Source organism: Drosophila willistoni (genome assembly GCF_018902025.1).
Source record: "Drosophila willistoni isolate 14030-0811.24 chromosome 2R unlocalized genomic scaffold, UCI_dwil_1.1 Seg167, whole genome shotgun sequence".
Classification (NCBI taxonomy): domain Eukaryota; kingdom Metazoa; phylum Arthropoda; class Insecta; order Diptera; family Drosophilidae; genus Drosophila; species Drosophila willistoni.
This window is the reverse complement of record NW_025814050.1, coordinates 15895959-15919245: the sequence shown is the minus strand read 5'-3', so window position 1 is coordinate 15919245 and position 23287 is coordinate 15895959. Positions and strand designations below refer to the sequence as shown.

The 23287-nt window shown below is 33.6% G+C and overlaps 4 protein-coding genes across 6 annotated transcripts; 3 read left to right on the top strand and 1 right to left on the bottom strand.

The window, feature by feature from the left end:
* Positions 1-1012: 1012 nt before the first annotated feature.
* On the top strand, positions 1013-15772 carry LOC6642246 (androgen-induced gene 1 protein). Of its 3 annotated transcripts, XM_015178347.3 has the most exons (4): positions 1013-1034; positions 2975-3176; positions 13969-14189; positions 15032-15772. In XM_015178347.3, exons 2-4 carry the CDS (start codon positions 2979-2981, stop codon positions 15354-15356), a joined length of 744 nt encoding a protein of 247 aa, XP_015033833.1. In that variant the 5' UTR covers positions 1013-1034; positions 2975-2978; the 3' UTR covers positions 15357-15772. The 3 variants fall into 3 exon arrangements, with proteins under 3 accessions (XP_015033833.1, XP_015033834.1, XP_002065152.1); XM_015178348.3 differs by lacking the exons at positions 1013-1034; positions 2975-3176 and adding an exon at positions 12026-12263; XM_002065116.4 differs by lacking the exons at positions 1013-1034; positions 2975-3176 and adding an exon at positions 13289-13722.
* On the top strand, positions 7803-9522 carry LOC6642247 (protein amnionless). The gene has a single exon (XM_002065117.3). The coding sequence runs from the start codon at positions 7810-7812 to the stop codon at positions 9391-9393; it is 1584 nt and encodes a 527-aa protein (XP_002065153.1). The 5' UTR covers positions 7803-7809; the 3' UTR covers positions 9394-9522.
* Positions 15773-17052: 1280 nt separating the features above from the next.
* Positions 17053-18162, top strand: LOC6642245 (androgen-induced gene 1 protein). The gene is made up of 2 exons (XM_002065115.3): positions 17053-17616; positions 17698-18162. The coding sequence occupies exons 1-2, from the start codon at positions 17120-17122 to the stop codon at positions 18026-18028; spliced, it is 828 nt and encodes a 275-aa protein (XP_002065151.1). The 5' UTR covers positions 17053-17119; the 3' UTR covers positions 18029-18162.
* On the bottom strand, positions 18030-23218 carry LOC6642244 (protein smoothened). Its single transcript, XM_023175846.2, has 6 exons — positions 22967-23218; positions 22488-22905; positions 21881-22362; positions 21194-21814; positions 20953-21123; positions 18030-20886 (listed from the first exon to the last, which is right to left on the bottom strand). Exons 1-6 carry the CDS (start codon positions 22972-22974, stop codon positions 19359-19361), a joined length of 3228 nt encoding a protein of 1075 aa, XP_023031614.1. The 5' UTR covers positions 22975-23218; the 3' UTR covers positions 18030-19358.
* Positions 23219-23287: the final 69 nt, after the last annotated feature.

The window sequence follows — 23287 nt, the reverse complement described above, 5'->3', positions numbered from 1 at the left end:
AAAGTTAATTTTTATGCTGCCATTTTTCTTTTTTTTGTGTTATGTGAAATCAAAATTTCCTTCAGAATCTTGTCTAAACGTTTTGGTTTTCCAAGATTTCAATAATCTAAAGTAAAATCTGTTTAAAAATTGATTAGGATTCAGACAACTAAAACGTTGCACCAATATTTTATTCAAAACCGTTATCTAAATTTTTCTTAACTTTTTAGATACTAATTTTCTGTTGTTAATGTGAAATCGAATCAGATTGGTTAATATTAAGAGTTAATTATTACCAAAATTGAATTTGAGCAAATGTTATATATAAATTAGTTTGTTTTACTTGATTAATTAAAGAAAGATTGCTACAGGTTCCGCTCCAACTTAATCCATCACTGAAGGGCCCTAAAATAGGGGGTTAATAAAAATATACACTGTGCCAAAAGTATGAATATCTTGACTACGAATTGCTTAAACTCATTTTATCTCATGAGTGCGCGCGCTTTTTGAAACTGACAAATTTGTTTGTCTAACTTTTTAGTTTATCTTAGTTTGACGCATTAATCTAAAAATACTAAAAGTAAATAAAAAAAAGATAAAAAACCGTTGATTTAATTACTTAGCTAGTCATAGATAGATATTGGGCTTTGATATATACTTCTAGTTGGCCAATTCATTGACACCAAAATGACTTTGACCTGGTGCCCTACAGTATAGGGGCATAAAACCGAATCCGCATCCCGGACTAGACACGCAACTGCATGACTGGACATGCGCACATAATAACGCAACGAAAACGCAAACAACAAAAGAGACCGATACCACAGAAGCAACAGCACAAGTACAATACACAAAAATGGAGAAACCAATGCGGCGTATGAGTAACATACATTCCAGATCCCACAGTGCTACTCCAGATATCCATACGCTCAGTTGTGCCATTCGTCGTAGTCGTAGCAAAGCAACACACAGACACACACAAAAACATATGAAATAAAAACGAATTAAACAAAAAAAAAAAGGAATTGAAATACTTTTTTAAAAGAATTTTTTACGTATGTGAAAAGATTTGACGAGTGATTTCGTGTTTCTGTGTTTGAAATTATAAGCAATTACAATTGCTTTAAAAAGCCATAAAAAAACCATTAACATATGTAATGAAATTTCTCACAAAAAAATCATTAGAATTTTCTTTTTCTGGGTTAATTATGAATTGTTAGCTTAGTTTTTTACATAAATAGTTTTTTTCCATTTCATTTTATATTCATGCCAAGCGTGAAAATATTGATTTCAATTTGTTCTCGTTTTCTACTTGAACTGAAAACTGCTAAAAGAAACTTAGCACCGCATGTTGGCGGTGGCGGTGGGCGGAGGTGGTGGTTGGTGGTTAGCTCTTACATTCGTCTTCAACCACTTAAGTTGACACCTTGGCAACGTAGTATTTATACCTTTTAGCGCAACGTTTTTTTTTTCTTTTTTATAATCTTCAACCCAGAGGCTATAAGTTGACAAAAATTTATATGTAACACGCAGAAGGAAACAGCTTTTTGGGTGCAAGTAGAAGAAAATGGTCTGTCAGCTTATGAGTCATGTGTAAGAAGTCCTAGAATGATTTCATTCAGAAGTTTTCAACGTAGAGTATTCAATTTAGAATCGTTTCTTTTTGCTAAGACTTGAGGGAGAATAGAATATATGTATTATATTGTTATATTTTAATTTTAAATTAATAAAGAATTATAGTTAGCAGTTGAGAGGCTTAAAAAGTTAGACATTTGATTAATTTCAATTATGATTTTCACTTTTAGTTTTGCTTTCACATCTTGAAGAGAAAATTATTGCTTTTTAGACCGATCGTTTGATCTTTTTCTGAAATAAAAGAATCCCAGACTTTCAATCGGTTGACCTTTTTTTGAAATAAAAGAATCCCAGACTTTTAATCAGTTGACCTTTTTTTGAGATGTGTGGGGATCAACGACTTTGAAAAGAAGTTTTAAGTTTTAGGAACCGGTTTTTAATACTCTGAAGAGGCTCTACCAATCCTAGATTTGCAGGCGTATACGGTTTGCGCCATTAAGCTTTAATCACTCTTTTTGTTGGCTTTTATCAGTTAGTCTATAATAACGTATACGCACGGTCTGCCACATTAACCAATAAAATTGTTCATAATATTCAGATAATTAAAGACGAAAGTGGAAAATTTGATTCTGTAAATTAAAAAAAAAAAATTTATTTCTCTCACTCTATGAGCAATGGCCAACAGTTAAACGATGTTCCAAATGATACTTTTGTGTTTTTATACCCTTGCAGAGAGTATTATGAAATTGATCAGATGTTTGTCACGCAGACAAGGAGACCTTTCTGACCCCATAAAGCACACTTTGGCACAGTCGAAGTTAGCTTCTTTAATATTTTGACTTAGAATGAAGTTCAGAAGCCTTACGAGTCCAATTTATATCCTCTCCACTATATTTAAAACGGAAAAATAAGAGAATTTAAAAACTATGAGATCCCAGGTTCATCTGTCCATCTTTGTTCCAAAAACCCCATTAATCTGTAGAAATATAAAAAAATATGTTAAGGTCAGTACATGATTGCTACTGATGAGTTTTTGTTTTAAATACATAAAGAAAACTTTCGATTTGTATCCCATTTCCTTTTTCTACTTCATTAAGTTATAATTCCCAAGTAGTTGTAGTCTTGAAAAACTTGTTAGTTATTGATGTATTACTTTATCTTTTTTTGTTTCAATAAATGATTTGTAGACTGCTTAATCGATAGTTTGACAAAAAAAATTACTATTTTCCCTTTCTAAAAATTTTGAACATTGGTTTCAAAAATCCAAACTGCATATAAACCTTTAATATCTAGGAAAGCGTGTAAAGTTAGATATAGATAGGGAAACTAAAAAAAAAAAACCCAAAAGGAAAAATATTATTATTGTGTTTTTAAAATCATGTGTACTAAAATTAATATATTCCTCTGTATACACATATAGCAAGATGACCAAAGTTGAGCTTTATAAATCTCGTGTCTTTGTGACAATTATACATTTGTGTGCTTTGGGCCAATTTGCCTATGGACTGTATTATAGTAATTTTGAAATTCAACGAAGTTATAAATTAAAGACCAGTCTGCATCGCCGCTTGGTGCCTGAAACATTGCCGCAAAAAATACGTTTTCTGGCCTATTGGTCGTTGGTAAGTTGACAATAAAATACAAAATCTCAAAAAACCCACAGAATGATGCCAATTATAGCCATTTATATATCATGGTCATTATAAGATGACGGAAACGATTGCAAAAGTAGATCAAAAATGACATGGACAAAAAAAAAAAGAAGAAATCAAATTATTATGTCTGCCATATGTGTTGTTTATTTATTTTTCTGAAGTTCGGTTTTTTCCTTTTCCATTTCTTTTCATTTTATGGCATTTTTCCGGGGTCAACATTCCCACACAATTCTATATGATTGCAAATTTTTATAACCATTTCCAACCATTTCGTTGTTGTCATTGCTTAAGTGTGTTGCACATTTCATATGGAAATCATTTTTCTTGCCTCCGATATTTATTTTCTCAGACGTGCGCGAAATTCTTGGCTACAATTGTGGAAACTGCCCTCCTTCCAAAAAAAAAAAAAAACACAAAGATATACACCTACATACATACATATATACATACATACTATAAGTCTGTGTGTATGTTTTTTGATCAAAATTTATGGCTCTGACGAATGCCAGAGATTATCTTATTGGCGCGAATGTAAATATGCCATACGGTGGCAGCAGCAGCAGCTGTGACTCGACTCATTTACATATCGTTAAAATTTCCATGAAAATTGATCACCGATTACGATTTTTCAATTACCAAAAAGAAAAGTGGAAAAATACCCAAAAACAAAACAAAAAAACGATAACAAATCAGTGTATAATTAATGACTTGCAGATCTCAATTGTTTCATAATGCAATTTATAATACTAAATTGATATACAAAATTGAAAACAATTTAAGACAGAAATTGGTCAGTTTTATATCAGTGGCGGTTCCTTTGGCGAAGAAATTGGCTTAATTTGAGTCATGTAATGATACTCTAAGGAGTAAAGCTATCTGACATTTTTAAATTTATCACTACTTATCCTAGATTTTGACAACACTACTAATAATCAAGAGATAGATGCAAAAATTTGAAAAAAATTGGTTTTTTAAACCTTTTGTTGAAAGTAAAAATTGTCTGGAGTCTGGAGAATCTCCCGGATTGTTAGTAATTCGAATAATTTTTGATAAATTTTATACTTTATACTCGCAACTAATCGGTCGTTCAATTTCGATAAATCCCTTTAAAGCCAAAATTTTAATCGGTCGTTAAATTTCATTAAAACTTTATAATGCCAAAATGCCTTGAAGTTTAAATTTCGTAAATTTAATGAAATCACTGAACTGAAAATCTTGATATTTTGTATCAGAATAGTTTAAACTAAACATAAAATCTTTTAGTTACTAACTTTCTGTCATTCAAAATTCATTATTTTTAACTTTTCTTATAAATTATAGATTAAACAGATCCAAAAACATTAGTAAATGATTTTCGATAACCTCTCTTAAATCGTATATTTCATCAGCAAAATCATTCGCCTTGGGCAGGAAGGATAAGTAAGCTTTTGGTAATTTAATGATAAATACATAAATTTCTACCGATTCATAAGTTTTTTTCTTACAAGGTATTTCTTTTACTGTGGGCATTCAAATTTTATTCTTTTGGTTACAGATTTTTCCACATTTTCTACTTGATGATAATATATTTAGCGAAAAGCGAAAGAGATTGTTTTAAAAGTAAATTAGAACTAATACTAACAAAATCTAGCTTACTTACTACGAGCTAATAAAACTTAGTTTTTGCAAATTTATTTTTCTATAAAAACTAAAACTTCTTATAAGATGAAACAGACGAAAATTAGTTATATACACATATATTTAGATGTGTATTTTTTGTATCACGTCTATTGAAATTTTTCTTAGCCACAACAAAAACATTCAAAACAAAACAAATTTCATTCATTGTTTACTATATTAAGCATATAAGTTTAGTTTAGTTTTTGAAGTAGAAATTCAAGAGGATTTAGAGATCTTAATAACTTTTTCAAGTTTATAAACCATTTCCTTTGAGGACATTTTCTAAGATAGTAACTATCAAAATTTAAGGCTAATCAGAGAATATTTACAAGGATTTGGTTATTATTATATCAAGTGCTCAGTTAAACATATTAGAATAAGATGTACTCACAAAAATCAATAAGAATGATTGTTTACACGTGCCTAAAGAATCAATCTTAAAGATTATTTCAAAGAAGTTTTAGTTTATTTTTTAATTCTTTGCCTTAGGTCTGGTGATAGTGAAGGGCCTTGCCCCTGTTCTGGCCTTGATTAATGGTTTAATTCTTTGATCTTCGGCTAGAAGCAAAGTGCTTCCATATCTGTATAAATCTGCACTTGGCCATTGTGTATTTGTTTTCTACGATATCTACATACTATATACTTAAATATATATATTATGTGTACATACACTGGTTGCCTTTTTATGTAGTTTGAATATCGCACGCATTATTTCCACAATTTACCATCCGGTCTCGGTCACGATGTCTGTCTGTTTGGCATTCCAATGGCTTCCGTCAAATCGAAGCGCCTACCGTATAGAAAATTGTTTATATCGGAGGCGAAATCAAAATAAAAATAAACTTTTTTTTTTTCTTCTTTTCCACCGTGGCAAACAATTGCATTGTGAAGGCAAAAACAATTCAAACAATCTATGTGAATATATATCTATGTATTGGAAAGATATATGTAAATCATATGTGGCATGTTTGCAAGTATATAGATTTCTATAAATGTATATTATATAATTCATATATGTATGCATGTTTTAATGTTTGTGGGGATAGCCTCACGTTTGTCTAATGTGAAGCCATTAATTAGTTGAATATTTATTCGAACAGAAAATAATAAATTTCCAAAAACATATCCGACATATGGATGGATGATTATTGATAATTAAGAAAGTCATTTGCCATTTGGCATTCGGAATATTAAATGCTCTTTGAATATCTTTTTTTGTCATTTTCACATCAAGTCAGTAACAAATTTGTTTGATTGTAGGGCAATTTTTTTTAATTTGTCAATTAATTAACTCTTTTTTTTTTTATTCAAAATAATTTTTTTTTTATTTTGTCAAAAAAGAAGTATCAAGGTTAACTTTTTAAGTTCAAAAGGTTTTTTTCCTTGTCCTGTCTGTAAAATTCCATTTAATTGTATAAAAATGAAAATTTAAGCTAATTGAAAATCTTGAAAAAGAAATTGTTGACTTTTTTTGTTGTCAGGCTAAAAGAATTGTCTAGTTGGCCTAAAATTCGCAATCAGTATTCTATAATATATATGTTTACTAATAATTTTTGTACTACTTTTTGTAAAACTAATTAGTCAATAAACTTTAGTGGATCTAAAATCGAGTGCATTATTAAATTTTATTATTTTTTTTTCCATCAGAGATTGTTTCGAAGTTAAATCTGTCAAAATTAATTTCTTTTCGCTCAAACTATTTAAAGCAAGAAACTTGTTTACTTTGGATTCAGAAGATTTTTCAGTTTCAGGGCACAAAACATTTCGAAATTGTTCAAATTGTTTCAATATTTCATTACCTTTGGTAATTAGCATTATGACAGATGAATCTTATGTAAGCAAGTAAATCAAAGAATTTACTCATTTATATAATTTTTAAATGTTCTGATATTTCCTTCTTTTCTGTTTTACAAATTTCTCGTTTCCGATTCGTTAAACTACAAAAAAATTTGCATGGTTCTTGAATTTTCTCAATTTTCTGGTTGTCTGCTAAGAATTGAATTTATTGCTTTCAGTTTATTAGAAATTAATAGAGAAATATTTGAAAGGTATAACTTGAAAAATGGCAATTACGTTTCTTTTTTATTGAATAAAAGACACAAAATTTGAAGCCAAGTAATTGGTTTCAGAATCAAAAGTAAAAACAGGCCTCCAGGGCTGGATCTCGATTAAATTATGGAGGGGGCAAAATAGAAACAGGTTATAGAAATAGGTCACTGGGATAATAGGGATAGTATAATTTTTATATCTTCTTTATATTATCCAAAATGAAGAAGAAACTTTTAAAATTTAATTTTTAATTTTTAAAGTATACATATTAAGGCATTGTCTTGCATGAAGTCTAAAGCTTAAAATTTTAAATATTTTTAGATAAAATAATAAGAAGACAATTAAAATTTTACAAGCTAAAATGTATTATTTATTAAGATACATATATGTATGTAGAAAAATTTGGATAAATAAGGTCAACAGTTTCATTTAAATTTTTACATATTTATGTCTCAAAAGATCTCTAAGATCTATAAACCTATAATGATATCTATATAATGGCTTTTACTTTCTCATCTCAAGTTTTTCTTATTCATGCAGTGGTTAAGAAAGCAAATAATTGATTGAGGAAAATTTTGATTTTGATTTTAAGACTCATTTCTACATATTCCTAGATCCAAGAAAAGAATTTTTGCTCAAATGGAGCGCAAGAGATATATTATTTGCTACACTTTTAAAATAGACAAACTCAAGTAAAAAAATAAAATTACAATGAAATATATAATTCTGCATTCATGATTGTCTTTTTTTTGTTGTTTTTCGCTGAAAGTCTCTCAATTTACAGAATATTATCTGTAAAATGTGAGATGAAACGCCCCCTTTAAATCTCACTCTCTCACTCCATGTGGATCAGAGACTCAGAGCTCAGTTGTAGTTTTATTTTGCTAGCAAAATGATGAAATTATTAAGTTTCTTTGCTGTCTGTTTGAGTTTTCATTTAAATGTAGTTTTGGCCACAAAGTTTTATAGAGAAAATTTGGGATTCAATCAGCCATCGTTTTGGGTGGAGGATTATAAGCCCTGCCAAATGGATGTCATGGTATTTCCAGAGCATTATCCAGCTGTATTGTCCTTGCCCCAGAATATTTCAAGTGGAGGATTTATTTTGCCCCTTGATGGAGCCATTTTAATGAATGAGGAGGCCACAATTCAATTGAGTGCTGGACAGGATCAGAGGCACAAAGATGCCTCGTGTGAAAGTGATGAGGGACATGCGTATTTACAGTCGCCCACAATTAGAAAATGGTTTGATCCCAACACTTGGTCAGCTGTGGCTGGTGGTTCTCCATTAGCCAGTCCCATGCCCGAATTGGAACGTATTCCTTGTGATGATGAGCCGGTAATTATACGCGGCACAGGATCACTTTCATTTGACTTGGAAAATATTGAAGATTTGCGTATGGGCCAATTATTTTTGGCTGGCTCTTCCATTTCCAAAATGTATTTGGAAGAACTGTTAACCCGAGATTTGGGTCAATTGCTCTTCCATAATGCTGAGAATGTCCGCGTGGAATATTATCGCGGAGAACTGTGTGGATGCCATAAGAATTTTGATCGTCTGATCGAGCCCGTGTGTCACAATGTCGAGGAGCAATGTGAGCCACCGCATTGCCTATCCCCGGTGCTTCCCTATGGCTCGTGCTGTTTCATTTGTGGTGCCATCATGACCACGCCCAGTTCATATTGCCCAGAGGCGGATCGCAAGAGTCTTCTAGATTATCTGAATCAGTACAGTGATGATGAGAATGTGAATGTATATGTGGACTATGTGGGCTCTGATAATTTTGGCAACTTTCTACAGACAATTATCACAGATCGGGGCGTATTCCATGGCCAAAGTGTGGACTTTATGCAACGTCTGCTGGAGCATCATAATGATAGCCAAGTAGTGGCCAAATATGCCTCTGAATCGAGATTCAAGTACGCTGGAAATCCGCATAATCCAAATGTCAGTTTCGCCTCAGTTCTGCTCATTCTCTTCTGTATGGCTTTGGTTGGTGTGGTGGCCATAATTATGTTGGCCCATTATATGCCCGAGAATCCATATCTGAATCGCATACCTCAATGGATACATGATCCGCGACGTTGGAGATGGCATCATTTGGGTCTGCGCTTACGTAGACAATTGCAATTCAATCGTCTTGATAATTCCGGCTCCAGAAGGGGCGTCAGTGGTGTCGAGCCATTGTCTGTGCTAAGCTATGATGCAGAGAGCGGAGTGGTACGGGAACGTGCCTTCGATAATCCCATGTTTGAGCAGGAACCCACACAACATCGGACACAAGAAGAGGTGGGCGGAATGGGTGGTGCCATGACAGAGGATTCAATGCACAAATCAGAAATGAGGCCTGCACCGAAAGTGGAAACTGGCGAGCTAGACAATTGCAGCTTGGATGCCGAGGAACAGGAATTGGCTGAAATCAATTTGGATTCATCTGAAGCGGAAAGCGAAGGAGAAGCCGAAACCAAAGAATAAACTATATAAATATCTCCACAGGATGCTTCTCTCACATTCACAATGGTTCTCCATATGCACAGTGGTCTTGAAATTATTGCAGACTATTAATAATATAAAATTATTATTTGAGGTATAAATAAAATAATTATTTGAGGTTCAAAATGGTTAATTGTTTCGTCATTGAAGCATGCAAAGCAAAGTAGTATTAGATATTTAAATTTATAAATATTATTTGATTAAATAAAATATAATTAAATGAAGTAAGTAAGTCGTCTCGCCGACTTAGGTATACCATACACCAGTAAAGCAAATATTTCAACATTATTAAACAAATGCATTTTCACATGCTTTTTACAAGCATATCTTAGTATCTCGCTCACTCGATCATACGAGCACCCTAGCGCCCCCACCAGCCAACGGCCAACTCCGGCCTTATGGAAAAACGTTTATATGCATAACTCGACTGTTTTCTGTCCGATTTTGATCAAATTTGGTATTTTGCTAGATATTAGTATTAAATTTGAGTGTGCCAAGTGTAATTGCATAAGGTAAAAAAATACGGAGATAATCAAGTTTTTCAAATTACGGGGGCGGAAAAGGGCGCGGCAAAATTTTTATACATACAAAATGTGTGCATTTACTAAGCGAATATACATACCAAATATGGTGTCTCTAGCTGGACTAGTTTTTGAGATAAACGCTTTTTTTAAATTGCGGGGGCGGAAAGGGGCGTGGCAAAAATTTGAAATAAACTTGATCACTCTACATACTACACGAGTCTACATACCAAATTTGGTGGCTCTAGCTCTTACAGTCTCCGAGATCTAGGTGTTCATACGGACAGACGGACGGACGGACGGACGGACAGACGGACAGACGGACGGACAGACGGACGGACGGACAGACGGACATGGCTAGATCGACTCGGTTGTTGATCCTGATCAAGAATATATATACTTTGTGGGGTCGGAGATGCTTCCTTCTGCCTGTTACATACATTTTGGCGACTTTAATATGTATACCATTTCACCCTATGGGTGTATGGTATAAAAATAGATATTTATCAACTATTGAAATGAATAATAAAACCGTCAAAATAAAAATTTCATAAAACAAAGCAAAAAGTTGTTAAGGCTTGAAAATGTTCAATCTCAGCTTTATAAACAATTTGATAAATTTCTTTTGAAATGTCGACTTCTAAGAATTATAAAATTAGAAAGTTATAAATTAATGCGGAAGAAAAGTTTAGGTATGAAAAGATTTAAAAGGCATTTTTCCTTAATATTTTTGCCATTTAAGAATTGAAGAGGGTGAGATAAGGAGAGTGTGAAATAAGAGATTCCTTTTTGAAACATGGAATAAAATTTCAAAATATTCTATCGCCAAAAAATATTACTGAAAGCAATCAGTGCTTGTAGACAATGTTTTAGTTACCAAACATACAAAAAGTTATCAATTTATTGCAAATAACGAATACCTTTTCAGCCCATTGCATACTTTAAAGGGCAAAATGCTCTATTTATTCCCATTAAATGAATAGCAGAAATCAATACAAATTTTTTTTAAAGGAAAACGAAAAACAATTAAAATAATCGGGAAACTTTTGGAATAAACAATTTTAATTTGAATATTTTTTGTTGCAAGATATTCCAGGGGGAAGTCATCGACTTGTTTTGAAATATATTTACTTAAAAAATTACAGATTATTGTTGAAACTTTACTTAAAAATGTACGAAAAGTTAAAAAAAAATTGTTTAGAACTCGCAATAAAGTTTTTTTTTTTTTATGTATTGATATCCCTGAACTGTCTTTAAATCAAGGAATGTAAAGTCAATACTTTGAGTATTTTCTTCATCATTCACAAATATAAACTTAAAATGATTCCAGTCTCTGAAATAAATACCAAAAGTTACTTCATTATTTAGGTAAAACAAGACACGTCACAGACCCTTTATTTATTAGTCAATAAACCTAAAGCTTATCATTTTTTTTCTTGCTATATCAAAAGGTTGTTTAATTAATTTATAACCAAAGAGAAAATCAACAGAAAGAATTTTGAAAAAGTTAGTTAAGTCCACTAGTTAATACAGTTTTCTTTTTATGGTTTGGGAAAACTTTTACACGACTTTCATGATGGTTAAGAAACGCAGATCAAAAACAGACAATGACAGGTGGTAAATAATAAAGGTGATAGTATTCTTAGATATGACGTAAACCGTCTATAAAAATATATACAAACGAAATGCGTTAATTGGGAAGAATATGGGTTATGGGCATTTACCCTTGACCTTTGGGTAATCGATAGTTGTGCATATTCAATGAAATTAGATAAAACCAGCTATTTATAGAAACCGTTACAACCTTACACCCCCAACCCCTGGCATTTATCATTGACACGATGTTAACAGCATAAAACTGAAGAGGGATATGAATGGGGGGTGAAGTAATTTTGAATTAATTTTTAATTTCTATCCCAATACACACTCGAACTCAAGTCTAAAGCTACTTTGGCACCAAAAGATAAGCATTCTGCCACCTTATCTGTATCAAATACAAATATGTATGTATGTATGTATGTTTGACATATGAGTTATAGTGTATTCTGCTATTTGAAAGCTTGCTTGCTAATCAGTACAAAGCAAACTCTTGGTTGTTAAACATCAAAAAATTTAAGCATTGTCATGGCCATTAGCAGTAAATCAAGAAGCAAATCAAAGACCAAAGGTTCTACACCACCTGGTTTCAGTCGTGCTGTACAAATATTGTTGCATCTGACAGCGGTGATACAATTCAATTATGGTGTCTATTATTTCAATAATGTACAATTGCCGACATCAACATCTCATCCATTTGCTGGCAAATTTAAGTTCCTAACGTTTCTTTGTGCGGTAAGTGTAGTGATGGCAAAAAATACTCATTAATCGAGTATTTAATCTTATTATTAAATTTAGTTGGCGATTATAAAGCTAAATTAATCGAAAAAAAGTGGAACTAATCGATTAATCAAATGATTTTTTTATTTGTATAAGAAAGTAGAAATTAGTATTTTATAAGGCCAAGCAAAAAAGTGACAAATATAGTAAATTTTATTAGGTTTTCAGTATTGAATTTTAGAACAGTAGCTCGGGCAGGTGCTCAGTGGTTAACCTATTCCTCTTTTCCGTTAGTGCAGCACCTGCCTTAAAAAAACGCTATGATATATAGTTGGTGGTAAACAGTAGTCATCTCCTCCCAGGCATTGCGTTTAAGCTCCAAAACAAGAGAATTTAGATGTACATAGATGCAGCCAATAAGAACGACTGCTCCATTTTCTAAATCTACGATCCAAATGTGTAGTGTATTTACGATGTTTGCGCCATTATCCGTCACCACTGCAGTAACCTTCTCCTTAAAAATATTAAACTTTTCCAGCGACGTTATAAGACTTCAAAAATATGCTAGCAGTATGGGCTTATATTAGTTCAAAAACTCAAATCGTTGCACAGATTTGCTTCTTTTCAAATAATCCATGAAGTGTCATTCTAGTCACTCCCATAATATTTACTTATATCCAAATATCGGTTGTCAGTAATATAATAAATTTCCGTGCCATTATAAACATTAAATTTTTTCCATCTTACGATTTGCGCGCAATTGTTGCTTCTAAGTGATGGGATTATTTGAGAAATAAATCGATTAATGTTTCAATGAGCATTGCTCACGCGTTTTGAGTTCGACTCTTTTGTTGCATGTTTGACTGTTTTGTTCGATGTTGGAGTCCTTTGTTCGAGTTCGACAGTGGACACTCGCTATGTGGTTCGATTTTTACATTAAAACGATTGCCCGAGCCAATGAGTGAAAAACTGTCGATAACTATCACCTGTCGATGTTTTTCACATCGACGATACGCAATTTCTAGTTTACTCTTTCCATTTTAATTTCAAACTTAACGGCGGCAGCAGCTGAGCTACGCATAAGAAAAACAATCATTCAATTTTAAAATTGTATAACTTAGCATTCGACTAAACAATCTATCTTCGTATATTATAACAGAGAAACAAACTTTTCGATTTAGTGCCCGGCTGCCACTTGCTTGGCCGCTTTGGGAAAAATCAATTAACTTTAATTCTCATTCCAAACATGGCCACAGCACCAGCAGCAACAGCAAAGGGGAATTCAAAATCTATTTATAATGGCATCTTTGGGGCACTGCGTACACTTTTGCATCTAATAGCAGCCGTACAATTTTCATATGGCATATTTTATGATTATTCCTATGTCGAGTTTCCTGTTAACATCAATGATAATGCAAAGCCAATGCATCATCCGTTTGGAGGAAAATTCAAATATCTAACTTTTTTGGATGCGGTAAGAAAGAGAAAGAGAGTGAGAGAGGCAGCAAGGGAGAAAGTGCAGCATTGTAATATTTATCTAATATTGTTTTTTTTTCTCTACCTGTAATTGGAGATAGACTTTGTCTATGCAAGTTACTATACACGTAATCGTTGTTGTCTACTGGCTTGAACGTAATTTATTCCAGTCCACTTAACTCTTGTTAATCAACCCTTCAGATTTCTGTCTACCTATCTAAACAGCTTGTTTTTCCACTTACAGATAATTCAGGCTCTGTATTATATTGTATCGCTGGCCAATGATTTTGTTGGCACCAATGAATTGACGCCAAAAAGACCGCCAGCAATACGCAGATTTAAGGATTGGCTATTGGCCACATTGGCCTTCCCGGTGGCCCTCAATGTGGGTGTTACCTTCTGGACCCTATATGCCATCGATCGTGAATTGGTCTTTCCAAAAATTTTGGATCCCGTATTCCCAAGGTGAGTTTTGTTATCAATCAACTAATACAGATACTCTTACAAGTTGCTTGGAACTGGTTTTTGTTTAGATTTGAAAGCCAATAAGTTAAGTTAGATACAAAAAATTGCAAATATTAATTCTACAGACTTTTTCAGTAGCGGATTTGGGATAGATTTCATCTTTTATGATTGTGTTTTCCATTTCTCTTTCCAAAATTCCGCTCTTTTTATGATTATTAAATTTGTTCCTAAACTAGATAAGATTATAGGCAAGTCCAAATACTCTGGGGGAAAATAAGGGAAGTTTCCTCTTTGAAAAAATATTACCCCTAAAACTTAAAAAGCAAGACCGAATTTCACCCCTAAAATGATCAATTTATTTCACCCAATCAAGTCTATACCTAGATCATGTGTTAAACTATTTAAAAAATTAATGCATTTTTTAAATATTCTACGATATATTTCCTATTCAACTGGATTAAATAAAATTCGGATATTAGTTAGAGGTCACAGTGGATTTAATTCAAATTCAATGAAATTAAGTTAATCTTAATATTGAAAATATATCGGAAAGGAATAACAAACTATTATATTTTGTTTTATTCACCCAAAAATTTGACCTCGAGCCGGCAAAACATACATCTAACAATAAAAGGTCGCAAAAAATCAACAACTAATATTGAAAAACTATATAAAACAATAAATAAATTGTTGATGTTTATTCACATTTCTAGCAAGTTCAGCTAATCTAAGCAAATCTATTACAACATTTTGATTATTCATGACAGACTTTCACTTTTAAATATGTAATAATATTTCTCCCGTTTCTTATTAATATATGTGTTTATTTTTTCCATTTGCAGTTGGTTGAATCATGTGCTGCATACAAATATTGTTGTCTTCATTGTTCTGGAGCTATTTACCTCGTATCGAGCATATCCTAAACGTAGCACTGGACTAACTGGTCTGGCCATCTTTATGGGCAGCTATTTGATATGGATTCACATTGTGAAACATTATTCAGGTGTTTGGGTATATCCAGTATTGGAAGTATTGCAATTACCTCAACGTATACTCTTCTTTGCCGCCGTGCTGGGTTTCACATTCTCGCTCTATGTCCTGGGCGAGTTTCTCAATAACATTGTGTGGGCCAAGGAAGTGAAATTGGCCAAACGCAAATCCAATTAGGCTGTGCGTAGTCATGTTTAATTAGCAACTATCTAATATACTCTATATGTAATTTACATATATACACAACAACAAAAAGAAGGAAATGAATTTTGCTTATATTTTACAGATTGTATGTACCTATATAAAAAACCAAAAAGAAAAAAAAGAAGAGAAACTACTATCAAATGGAAAGGTTTATGATATTCTTGAACTTGACAAAACCACAAATTTTAAAAGAAAATTTATTATAGATCAAAATAGTTTATGTTAATTATATTGCACACAACTGGGTCAAAAGGTTCGAGCAAACGTGTTTTTGATGAATAATTACATATGTACATCAAATTTAGAAAGCCTTTTAATTGCTAACAATTACTTTAACTTGAAATTCATATTAATAATAATAATAAAACTCAATTAAAAGGTTTACCCAATGTGTTTTGGCTTTTGTATATCATATAAGAGAAATCATAATAAGGTAAGTAAAGATCAAGGGAACTATTTGTCATATAGTTTGTTGTTTATTGGCGATCTTTTTAATTAATATTAAAACTTTTGTTTGCCAGCTCGTAATCGTTGACAAAATTCAAATTTTTTGTTGGGTTTTTTTTTTTAAGTAATGGTAAATTGTATCATAAAATTATAAATTATTATAAATTTGAAATCTATTAACTGAAATATTTCCGTCTTTTACTAAAAAATAACTTAGAGAGGCAGATTACAATTTTTTTCAAATTATTTTCCAAATCTTGCCAGATCTTGTTTTTTTTTTAATATTAAATATTTCTCCACATATTTGGACCCATTTTTTTATTCATTGACCTTAAGGCGGTTAACAAAAAGGTTTGGATATCTATCAAAAAGGTCCCCAAAAAATAACAAACCTAAAAACCATAAACCAAATGTCAAAAGGCGTCAATAACAACCAACAAAATATATTTTTATATTTCTAAGAAAATCCCATTAAGAGCTTTATTTTTTAACAAAATTTGCGAAACATTAGCTTAATACAATAATCAAAAAAAAAAAAAGGGTTTTTTCTTCTATTAACGTACTTGGGATTTGAGGAAAAATATAAAATGTGACACTCTATACGCAATATCTTAAAGCTACACATTTTCTAACTTTAGGGAACAGAAAGAATTTTTTCTAAATCTTGCCTTGAATATGTTTGTTCCTATTCCTATTCTTATTTTAATACTCTGTTTATTTATTACTCTAAATGAATTTTTCTGGCAAGCTTGTCATATTTTTTATAACATTGTATTGTACATTTCAAATCTATAGCTTTCCCAACTTGAGGAATTTTTAAATAATATATAACTTTGAAAATATTTAGAAAATATATCGTCAACTTAATTAAATTTTAAAGGATTCTATATCTGATGATCAAACGTATCGACTTACATATATAAAAAGTATTTCAAGATTTTAGAACAATTTTGAAAATATGAATTCTTAGGGACTTTAAATTTTAAAACCTTTATATTTTTTCGATAGAGTTATGTATTGTATTTAATAAAAGCGCATTTTTAGCTTTCTTAACGTTGCAGATATTGTAAAAAAAGTGAAAGTTGTTATAAAGAAATGCAACGGCTTTAGGTGGGGAGGGGAGGGTGGTTGTTGTTTCCTCCAATAACATTTGATTAACATTTTGTGACCTATTCTGTTAGGGGCTCCACCAGAGCTCCATCTTGGAGCTGCCAACCTGTTTCTTTTTTATCGCATAGCATTCAAGTCAGCTGTTTCACTGACTTTTTAAAATTTTTGTTTATACGGCCATGGCTAAGAGTAAAAAACAATTACGTGAACATTTCGCTGCCAAAGAAGCCGCTCAGGCCACCAATGATCAACTGGACACGTGTAATGATGCCTACACAAGTGGAGCATTTCAATATTTACGATTTGTTGTGCATTTGCTGTCTGCCGCTCAATTCTCGTATGGGATTTACTATCACTACTATCGAGTCCATTGGCCCTCCGATCTTGTCGATGAGGAGGAGGGATTGAAGACACGTTGGGGTGGCAAATTCAAATATCTAACATTCCTGGATGTCATCCTGCAGGCATTCTATCATACTGTGGCACTATTGAACGATATATTTGGCGATAATACAGTGACACTTCATTCAAAATCAAAATTACGTTTAATACGTGATTATGTTTTTGCCACATTCGCCTTTCCAGTGGCTCATAATGTATGCATTTCGTTTTGGGTCATCTACGCTTGGGACAGAGAGTTGATCTTTCCCACTGCACTAGATGCCATATTTCCCAGGTAAGGCAAGGTGCAAGGTGTTTTTTCTGGGCGTGAAACTAAACGTATGTATTTCCTTTTGTCTTTTCTCGTTCATGGCAGCTGGCTAAACCACGTGGTACACACAAATGTCGCCCTCTTGGCCATTTTAGATCTTTTTACCTGTTTCCGACGTTATCCAGGCTTGGCCGGCATTGTCGGTAATCTCACCTTTATGCTACTCTACATCATTTGGTTGCACATAGTTCGCTATTTCAGTGGACTCTGGGTGTATCCTTTGCTGGAAGTATTACCATTTCCTTTCCGCTACCTGATGTTGGCCGCCTTAGTCGGTTTCAATTTGGTTTGCTATTTCCTTGGCGAGTATGCCAACAAGATTGTCTGGGCACCGGAATTAAAACTGCTGCAGCAGCAAAAGATTAAACAGGGTTAGGTAGTTTCAATATATATATATTTTTTTTATTTTAGTTACAACAAATATACGTAGATGTAACTTTAAAAAATTTTGTAAACTTTTGTAGGCACGATTTTTTTGTTTTGTAATACAAAATACATTCTTTCACTTTTCGTTTGTGCTTTCACTCTCTAAACAACTTCCTCTTAAGTTTCTATATAGTTATATAAAGTCTAAACTCTATTTAGATTAAGGGGAAAAAACAGTCATTTACATACACAGTAACACACTTAAATGTAAAATTTAAAAATGGTTAAGGAGGAGTTTTTGTAAAAATAAATGTGAAAATTTCGCAACTTAAATATCTATGAGTATTCGTTATGTATATTCGTAGTATTCGAATTTATTGTATTTTGTTAAACTGCAATGAAAACCCCTCAACGGCTAGACCGAAGGTTCTTCTATGCACTTTGCAACTAATCATAAATGATATTGAAATTCTTGAACTCGATAAAGTTAAATGCATTGAAGACAAATATATGAAACCAGTCGGAAATTTCTTTATGGAAGACAAGTTCTTTGGAATAAGGTTGAAGATTTGAATGAATGGTTGGCTTGTTTTTGTCTATTTATGTTTTGGCATCGAGAGTTTTGAGTTTAGTTTGAATTTGTCACAAAAATTAAAATCTATTGAACTGCTGTTTTAAATTTCTTAGAAAGGTAAAAAAAATGTCATTCCGTTCGTTAGATTCAGCAATTTTCATATCTTTTAGATAAAACTTAAAAACTATTTTGATTTTATATGATAAAAGACTTTATCAAACTAAGAATAATTTTTCGTTTTGTTCTTTTCTTTCTTAACTATTTAATTAAATGTGATATAAATATTCGTCGATGATCTGAAGTTTGTAAAAAAATTGAAATATTTATAGCAAGGCATGCAACTGAATTGGAGACCTATTTAAATTGTTTCTCAGTAGGCTCAATATTAAATTACGTTAATGAAAATATTGAGCAAACAAATTGCCAAAAGAAATGTTTAGTGAAATCAAAAAGTGACTCTTTGGTTCGTTTTTATGCCTTGATGTTCTCAAATGGATTATGTGAGTTAATTATGTGATGTTTTCTAAAACAAAAACTATAGTCGAAAAAAGTTACCAATCGATTGGTATTAATTAAAATTCGGAACAGTATTAAAATGAAAAATGAATAAAAAGATTGATAGAAAACTTTCCATAGGCTTTTGCCAACTTTTCAAAGTATTTCGTGAGTATGGCTAAATAAAAGTAAACTAGTTTTCAAAACCTTAAGTAAATGCATTGGGTTAAGTAAGTCTGCGTCAGATGATTTATCGTAAAATGCTTACCCCCTACTTGGATGGTAGCAGAAGCATTTTTAATTTGTCAGATTCGCTCATAAAAGTTGGCTCCTTGTGATGCCTCGAGGATGTGTGATGTCCAACACCTAGAAGCGATTGCATTTCGGTGGCAGTTGCCATTTCCTCATTACGCTGACGACTGGCTGCATTTAGTAGACGCATCGCTTGATGCAGCTCCTCATTGCCAAAGTTGGGCAGATGAGTGATTGGTGAAATCTCATAGGGATTGGCTTGAATACCAACATCGCAGCTTGTTTTGCTATTGCGAGATTGAGGCTTGCCCGATATGGATATGCCGGAATAGGAACTATGCATAAGACTGCCCACATCAAGAGCAACATCCAGTTCCACAGATGAAACACTCAATGAATTATCATTGGCCATATCGAGAGCATAGTCTCGATTGAAATCGAGAGCCAATAGTTCATTGGACAAGAGATTTTTGGCTGGGGCTGCAGCTGCGGTAGTTGTTGAAGATAGAGCTGCTTTGGTTAGATCTTTGCGAGATTTACGCGATTGCCGACTTCGTGTAGAGTTGCGGGAATGACGATTGCCATTATTCGATTCATTTGACTTTTGCATATTCTTGAGGAACGTTTCTAAAGCAGCTTGCTTGATGCCATTGCCATTGCAATTGTTGGGTAATTCTTCAATTTTTGGTCCATCATCGTCATCCTCATTTAGATCATCTTCGCTTAGTTCTTGCTTGACCACAACATTAAGATCTTGAATTTTGAGGGAGGCTCGAGAGTTTTCTTCCTCATCGGAGGATGTGGTCATTCCTTGATTTTGCAAAAAAGGCAATATAAATTGCCCATTCTTTTGCAAGAAATCATTTAGTATCGAAGGATCCAGTCCAGCGTTGGCCGAGCGACGTTTCTTGGTACTGCTGCTATGGGCAAACACACCAACTTTGTGACTAGCATTGGGATATGTTGTCTTCTTCAAGGCTATCACTTGAGATTCAACCGAAGTGCTGCTCTCACGGCGTCCCGTCGTGCTATATTTGCTACTCCTTCCTGTGGTGGCAGCTATATAATCCCGTCTACGTTGATTTCGCTTATGACTAGAAGAGGAAGCGGCTCCATGTTTGCCACGAGTACGTGATGCAACTTTTGTTTTCATTTCGGCTATTTTCACCGAAACCTGAGAGTCAACCGAATTACGTCTTGATTCTACGGATACGTGACGTACACTCACACTTATTTCGGAGTCAAGAGAGTTTTTACGTGGTCCCTGACTTGATGAATTCGTAGTGCCAGCTGCAGCTCCTGTTAAAGCCATCCGACGCTTGACACATTGTGGCAAATAATGCACCCAAGTGGAGCTTATTTCATTTGTTTCCGATGAGTTTAAATCGTTGACATCAAAGTTCAGACCCACTGGATCGGTATGTGTGTTATAAAGAGTTATAGATAGACGACCTTTATCCTCGAAATCTTTGCGTTTCGCCCAGGTTTGAGCAATGACTTTATGCTTTGGCATTTTAACTTCCTCCACCACCTCCTTACCGCACTTTCTGTAAAGAAATATTTTAAGATGATAAAATTATTCAAAACACTATTTTTGGTGTAAATAGACTTACTTTCTTATATAACGTTTCCAAGTCTCAATCGAGGATGGTGTCCAGCACCAGGTGGACATGACAATGCCAGAACTAAATAAGCACAATAAATGCAATTGTAGGACACCGACACTAGGACGATTTTCAATTTTACACGAACTATTCTCATCAAAAACTGAAGTAATGCGACAACTTTAACGAAAAAAAAATCAAAAATTATTAAGTTTCTTTCTGGTATTCAATTAGTTTTTGAAATACTTACATTATATAGTCTCTAAAGCTTTCGGCCCACTCTTCGGAATGACGAAATTCGGTAATATGACACGCAATGGCTACCAATATAAAGATCAATGTGAGTAAGGCACAAACGCCCATACGCATAATGATTAAATGTATCTTATTGCTTGCCGATGTAGATTTAATATCATTGGCAAAGTGTTTCAAACCAAACAACATCACCATTCCACGTGTAATGAAATAGCCACCAATTAGGATGACACCACACAGAGGTCCAAGCAGTAAACCAGCTCGCATTGGATGATTGATATAGCCAACAAAACAAATGCCAACAATGCTATTACCATCCACCTCGCTGAGAGCCATTGTTGTGATAGTTAGGACCAAAGGCAGCGACCAGGCCACCAAATGGAAATAGGAACCCTTCTTATCAATACGATCCTGAACATGACCCATGGCACGCCAATGCCAAGCATAGGTAAGGAATACAAACCAAACCATGCCAGCGGTAAGGAAATAATAGACCAATACAAATATCACAATACAGGACAAATTCTCACCAGCTGTGGGCTCTGAATGACGCAAAGTGCCATCCTTGCGACAGACAATATCCTCACGAGAACCAGAAGTGAATTGGGCTAGCCATCTGGGAAATAGAAAATCATAAATAAAATGATTTTGACAATTTATTGCATTCAAAGTAAAGACTTACCCCACACAAGCTATAAGAAAGCATAAATTTATATAGAACACTATAACTGCTGGATATTTATTGGCATTTTTCCAGTCAATAAAGAAGGTGGAGACCACAAAAAGATTTGCCAGCAGGCACAATGTGCCACCCCAACCAATTAGTTTGTGTATCTGACGATGTTCATCATCCGTATACAGAGGATCCTTGCACTGTACGCCGCAACCCTCAATGCCCGGATAATAGCTGGCCGCTGTATCTGCCCGTACCAAGGGAGGCAAACAATTGCCAGTTACATTGAATTTCATTTCGCGTGCATCATTATTGCATTTCGTTGGAAACAGAGTTTCATTGCAGCGTAAAAATTTTGGGAAAAACGTTGTGTTATAAAGCACCCGACACGGTTCCAAGGTAATCCGGCACATTTCATACGAAGGCAGGTAGACCATTTGTTGTCCATTGATTTTCTCGCATTTCGGCTTAAAGACAGCGCACAGAAATGGCTGTAAAATAAAAAAAGTCTTTTACTAATCATATTTCTAAACATCGTTATTAGTTTTATCAATTAGTTTTTGCATTATTTGCATACCTCACTAATAGTTATTGTGATACGAGTTCGATCGCTTACCTGAATAACAGCCCAACATTTGGGTACATGTCTCAAAGCATAATAACCCTGTAAGGCTTCATTGAGTTCCTTCTCCTTGCGATAATCGGTTAAATCGAGACTTGTATACTCATATGGCAATTTGGAGCCAAAGCAGGTATTCCCTGTGGTATTTACTTCCATGCAGCGACCACGACGAACACACTGTATATGTCGGCTGTCTAGGCCATCGAACCAAGGCTTATCATCTTTGCCCTTCTTGCCATAGAGTCGATAATTCATGGTGCCATCAATGGGTTCCATATCTATATCAACGCTGCTGGTGGTGCTGGTAGTAGTAGTGGCCGGATTACCTAGACTGGCCAACGCCTGGTGGCTACCGAAGTTCAACAGCATCATTGATAGCCAAAGATAGGCGGAAAACGAAGAGTTTTGATTCCTGGATGGAGCATAATAAAAAAGTTAATTATCCATTTAAATGCTGAACGGTTTTAACTTACCTTCGCATTTTCGCCGTTTTGAACGTCACAGGTAATAACTTTTAAATAACATTAAATGTGCACCCTTTTGTGAATATTAATTTATGAGAGAGACAGCGGGGAAGGAAGGGAAGCCACCGCTCCTTGTTTGGCCAATAGATTTATTGATGCGAATAAAACTTCTTCGTCAGTGCATTCTTAAGCCGTGTGCTGCACTCGGTAGGTTAATTCGAAATGTGTTTCAATATATTTTAATTGAACAAAATATAAGAAAAGAAATGGAGAAAAACAAAAATAAACGCAACTCGAAGCAACAACTAACTAGTGTGACCATTCTTCACA